Source organism: Solanum stenotomum, chromosome 4, assembly GCF_019186545.1.
Source record: "Solanum stenotomum isolate F172 chromosome 4, ASM1918654v1, whole genome shotgun sequence".
In the NCBI taxonomy this organism is placed as follows: domain Eukaryota; kingdom Viridiplantae; phylum Streptophyta; class Magnoliopsida; order Solanales; family Solanaceae; genus Solanum; species Solanum stenotomum.
Window position 1 is genome coordinate 64,446,794 of NC_064285.1, and position 6,000 is coordinate 64,452,793.

The window sequence follows — 6,000 nt, forward strand, 5'->3', positions numbered from 1 at the left end:
CTTTCTGCTACAGTGAGTGAATGTGTGTGTTTTTGTAGGTGAGAGATCACACATGGCATAATTGTATAAAATTACAAACAAGCTACAGAAAGCCCAAAGATCCCTTTTTTTTTATTTCTTCTATACAATCAAGAATTCAAGCACACTGCTACTTTGATAATCTTGCACACTATTTTCTTGAATTTTTTATGTCTTTATCCATAGAGGGAAACTCTGACAAGAGCTGTGTTTCATCAATGGACAGTAAAGATTTGAACTTTAAGGCAACTGAACTTAGACTAGGCTTGCCTGGTTCTGAATCACCACCAGATAAGAATGATTACCCACGTGGGGTTTTGAAAACTTTCCCTTCTGGAGCTAAAAGGGGTTTTTCTGATACCATAAATGGTGATTCTGGGAGATGGGGTTTTGGATCTGAAGTTGATTTTGCTAAAAATAGTAGCTTTATTGTTTCTCCAAAGGGTGTAAAAGTTGGAAACAAGATTCTTGGTTCTGTTTGTACTGAGAGTAGCTCTGTGAAAGAGGCAACTCCAAAATCACCTAGACCAGTGGAAGAGAAAAAGGCACTGATTTCTAGTACTAATAGTCATGGGGTTGCTCCAGTTGCAAAGTAAATCTTTCAAAACTTACCCTTAATAAGTACTTATATAAGCTCTTGATTAGCTATAAATTAGGAAGTTGAAAAGTTGAGTTTTTGATGTTGTGTTTCCACATGCATTTTACTTAGAATTTTTTTTTGATGTTTTGTTAGTGGAAGTCCCAAAAATCCAAATTTGGTATGGTCAAATGCTAGCTTAGATTCATAGTATGATGCAAGCATGTTTTGGTGTTTTCTGTCTTTTTTCCTTAGAATACATGTATTGTGTCCATGTCCTCACTGGAGAAATTGTTGATTCTCAGCACTTTTGTGTATTGTGTACAGAAATTTCTTTTGTTGTATTTGCTCAACCTTCAACCATCACAATATTTTTCTTGGAGAATCCTATGTTTTTTTCTGTATTGTGAGGATTCATTATGAATTAACTAGTTTTATGCTGGCTTTCAGTGTAACACAACCCTCTTATACTTTGCAACTTTTTCACCTATATGGACAGTTTTCCTTGATCGTGTGCTATCATTAGCTAAATCTACATATTTTTATTAGTGAGGATTCATATAGCCGACCCCTACTTGGTTGGGAGTAAGGTGTAGTTGTTGCTGTTCTTTTGATATTGTATTGGTCATAGACGAGCTTAAAATGGAGCAACATGGTTAGTGACTCTAGATAAGAAGGTATGTAGGTCGAGGATCAGGATAGTAGGTAGCCAACTAGCCGAGTGTGTCATACTTGTATGTGGGAGAGGCAAGGGGGCAGAGGCGTATCCGGGAGGGGGTCACCGGGTTCACGTGAACCCATGCTCCCCTCCCGAAATCATATATAGTAGTGTTATATTTTTTAAAAAATATTTAAATATAGATGTGTGAACCCACACTCGAAGTATCATAAAATGTCGTGCGATGATGATTGGGTGCACCTTTCTAAGTGAGGTTAGAATATGGATCTTTTTATTTTTTTTATTTTTATGACAAGGGAAACCCGCAGCCGCAACCCTTTGGGTGCGCACAGGGTAAAAACCCCGCTCCTATGCAATAGCTCGCAAACCACATAGGAAAGGTAACCCGCACTAGGCAAGCCCGACACGACGAGCTCGACCCAGAAGGCAAACCCCTTGCTTTCGCCGGCAAGGGGTTTCGAACTTGAGACCTCCAACATAGAAGTCCCAAGCCCAAACCAGTGGGCCACCTCGAAGGGTATATGGATCTTTTATCTATCTTGTTTTATTTTTCTTTCTTTCTAAAATTGGGTAACAACTATATGAGAGGTTTGGATAGATCATAGATAGAAAATAATTTTGGACCTATAATTTTAAAATTTTAATGATTTCTAGTGATAAGAACCTAAATGTCAAATCGATCAAAATTTATATCTTAGATCCACATTTTCGTAATAGTGCACCCATCATCTAAAATCCTGGATGCACCTCTGCAAGGGGGCTTGTTCCCTCTGCCCATCTTCTACTTATTTAGTAGTATTAGCTCGTATTTGCCTAGTAGACTATTCTTCAATTTTAATACTACATGTTGCTTCTTTTGCTTTGTTCATCTTGTTCTTCTGCTGCTATGATTTTCTTTTCAATCCTGCTTTGATCTCACTTCTTTTGAGCTGACGGTCTATTGGAAACAACCTCTCTACCTCACAATGGTGGGGGTAAGGTCTGCATACATCCTACCCTCCCTAGACCCAACTTGTGTGATTACATGGTTATTGACTATTCATATAGTCAAACCCAACTTTCTGGCGGTTGAGGCATCGATGTTGTAGTTGTAATCGCAATCGTATGATTTGTTGTAGCCATTGCTTAAGTTGAATCTCTGATAAATTGGTTGTACTGTTCTCTTCTTTTTCTGTTTGGTAGGCTTGTAATTCCCCCTCCCTACCAACTTGGCGTAATTTTGTCTTAACTTTTGCATCTAGCTGTTCAGGTTTGACCTGTAAAGTTCTAGAATCAAGATAATTAGAACCACAAATGAATTGAAGCTTCTTTTATTATTTGGTCAGGGCACAAGTAGTAGGATGGCCACCAATTCGATCTTTTCGGAAGAATATGATTAGCAGTCCTCCAAAGACCGAGGAAAATACAAATGCTAAGCTAGTAGCAGGTTGTCATTATGTCAAAGTCAGCATGGATGGTGCTCCGTATCTGAGGAAGGTCGATCTTACTATCTACAACAGCTATCAGGATCTATCTTCAGCACTGGAGAAAATGTTCAGTTGCTTCAAAGCTGGTAATGCTTTATGAAAAACATCATTCTTGGTTTTTGGTTCGTTATGACTTGTACCGTTGAGGGAATCTCCATGAACGCTTCGTGTGATTATTCTTTTCGACTCTGAAATGTTGAACGAAATGTGATGGTAGTCTAATGAAGAAGCTTTTTACTGGTCACAGTTTCAATTTTGTACTTTGTACTGAGATTGCTATCTTCTAGAAGAGTAATTGTTATATTCTCTCACTGAACTGACCGATTTCTTCACTGCTGTTTTTCCTTTTCTTTACTACTTTGATTTGCTTCAATTGAGCCGAGGTCTTTTGGAAACAGTTTCTCTGCCTCCATGAGGTAGGGGTAATTTCTGCTTACACTCACACTCCCGACTTTACTTTGTGGGATTTCACTGGGTATGTTGTTGTAGTTGTCACTGAAACTGACCTTAAAAAGCTCAAATCGATACCTTTGCTGTTCCAAGTTGAAATATATTCGTTTTAGTTCTCTGAAATTTCAATGTTCTTTATCTTGATCAAGGATTTACACCCTTAAAAGCAGCGAAACATGCTGCTTGGGTCGGGATGTGTTGGTCTTTTGTTGCTTGCAACTCTTTAAAAAGCCTTTTTAAAGCCTAAAGAAAGATAAGGTGCTTAAACAAAGCGGTAGGGGTAAGGTCCGTACATCTCACCCTCCCCACACCCCACTTGTGAGACCTCACTGGGTATGTTGCTGTTGTTTTAGGTAGTAAATATTTGAGTAAAAGTAATAATTTATATGCAGTTTTGATTGAACGAATAGTTCCACATTAACATAAGTTCACTAGTTACATCTTACTAGCATGCTTTCATTTTTTCCCTTCTGCATTAAGGGCCTGTTAATTTTGAGTATTATCTATAATTTATCTAGGTCAATGTGAAACTCAAGGCATTTCTTTAAGTGATGGACTAAAAGTAAGCAAATTGGCGGATCTTCTACATGGATCGGAATATGTTCTTACCTATGAAGACAAGGACGGTGATTGGATGCTTGTCGGTGATGTACCATGGGAGTAAGTCTTACATTTTACATCAATTTTTTTAAAAAATTCTACGAAAAACTTTCTTAAAGCTCACAAACATGTTAGTTTGTTAGAGCTCTAATGCAGTAAATATGATTTTGAACCTGTCTTGACGATAGAGGACTGGTGTAAATGCCTGTTCACGCTACAAATTCAGGGGCGGACCTAGAGTTTGCCAAGGGGGTTCACCCGAACCCCCTCGCCAAAAAATTACGTTGTATATTTAAGGTATTTTAAGAATTTTTATGTTTATATATTGATTTTGAACCTCTTGAATATAAGATTAGAGGTTGGCTTAGTGGTTGAGAGGTTCAAACCTCAAATCTTAAGCACTACTCTTTTTTTTTCCAAACCCCCTTAATGGAAATCCTGGATCCCCCACTGGCTACAATATATACTTTGCCTCACAAGCTTCATAAATTTACTATCAAAGTTAACTTATATTTTGCTGTTCATGAAGATCCCACCAGACGCCTTTTACGTTTGACAAGCCTTGAACTAGATTAGAATCATTCTCAACGGGTCTTATGATATTTGTCCAAGAGAGTTTAATTGATCATTCCCATCAGTTGAACATCACTCATTTTTACTATGTAATTCCTACTCGTCGTTTTTTTATGTTTGTAGGATGTTCACAGAATCCTGCAAGAAGCTGAGGATCATGAAGAGTTCAGATGCAAATGGTCTAGGTAATTACATTTTGCTCACATACATCTGAGAAATGCATCCGATTTTGTTTACTACATCGACTACTTCCATTACGAAATGTCCCAAACTAAACAACGCGAGAATGAATGTTACATTATACGACATGTAACATACAGTATATGTCCTGTTTCCTGCAGCTCCAAGAGCCACGGAGAAGTGCAAAGATCGTTAGAATCTGCAGTACTTTTGCTGCAAACGTTATAAGCAATGAGAAGTCGAAATTCATGTGTTTCGTCCTATACATGTCAAGGTAGATGGCCAAATTTGGATTTGAAGATCAACGCCAGGATTTCGAGTTTCTGTCTTAGAAATCTTTAGTGTTAACTATTTGTGTTACATATATATATATTCATAATATGCAAGAGTATTCCAATTTATAGCTTTAGTAGGTATGTTGTGCTATTTTTATTTTTTTCCTGTATTGTTACTGCTTGAGTCTCCAAGGCTTATGAAAGAATATGTAAATGATCTCACTTTTGTTTATAGAAGTCTATTTGTATGTGCATCTCGATTAAATTCATGGAGTATCTACTACCTCCCGCCAGCACTGGTACTGGTATTTTGATATGTTTATTTGGTTGTAATAAAACATATGGATAAGAACTCTTGCTCATGAATAATAAGCCAAGTAGAATGAAGATAGTATGAAGTATCGCTAAATGTGTCAAAGCTTGTGAATAATTAAACAAACACCTACAAATTTTGTCGATCTTTCTAAATAACTTAACAAGATAGATAGAATGAAGATTGTATTAATGTTATACCCCGTGGATGTAAGACCTAATTTGATTTGATAGGTACAACGAAGATAGTACTAAACGTATGCCCTTGTGGCATAACTTGTGAAAGTGTAATTTTCATTCTTCAGGGTGTATAACATCGATGTACGTTCTACATTAAAAGTTCAAGATCATACATTTCCGAGGTCAAGCTAATTATTGGTTGGTGGTTCTAGTAGTCCAAATTTCTCAACTAAATTACGGCCCAGTAAAATCCATATCTTTAGCCCACTGAAGAAAGCCCAAAACTCTCAACTCAATCCACTACTAGAACTATAAATAATGTATAAATTATAGGAACCACATATTATAAGTACTAAATAACATCTTATCCCTTCTTGTTTTCTATTTACCAAAAATTCCTTAAAAATGATGTTTGCGGGATACATAGCGTTGTGCACGGGATACATTAGGTTTGATACATTCCACATAGCGGGATACATAGCGTTGTGCACGGGATACATTAGGCTTGATACATTTCACATAGCGGGATACATGGGGGATACATAGCGTTGTGCACGGGATACGTAGCGTTTGATGCATTCCACATAGCGTGATACATAGCATTGTGCACGGGATACATGCGAGATACATAGGTAAATAAGGGATTTTTGAAAATTTTGAAATAAGTAGGGATAAATGGATATTAAGGTA

The 6,000-nt window shown here is 37.2% G+C and overlaps 1 protein-coding gene across 1 annotated transcript; it reads left to right on the forward strand.

Moving 5' to 3' along the window:
• Positions 1-25: 25 nt before the first annotated feature.
• LOC125862935 (auxin-responsive protein IAA27-like) lies at positions 26-5,070 on the forward strand. The gene is made up of 5 exons (XM_049543059.1): positions 26-610; positions 2,600-2,826; positions 3,709-3,850; positions 4,487-4,548; positions 4,705-5,070. Exons 1-5 carry the CDS (start codon positions 189-191, stop codon positions 4,737-4,739), a joined length of 888 nt encoding a protein of 295 aa, XP_049399016.1. The 5' UTR covers positions 26-188; the 3' UTR covers positions 4,740-5,070.
• The last annotated feature ends 930 nt before the right edge of the window (positions 5,071-6,000 follow it).

Excerpts from the sequence above, each read along its gene's own strand:
- LOC125862935 (XM_049543059.1), top strand. The coding sequence starts at position 189 with ATGTCTTTATCCATAGAGGGAAACTCTGACAAGAGCTGTGTTTCATCA. Across the intron at positions 611-2,599 it reads GGGGTTGCTCCAGTTGCAAA|GGCACAAGTAGTAGGATGGC; the intron begins GTAAATCTTTCA and ends TTATTTGGTCAG. Across the intron at positions 3,851-4,486 it reads GTCGGTGATGTACCATGGGA|GATGTTCACAGAATCCTGCA; the intron begins GTAAGTCTTACA and ends TTATGTTTGTAG.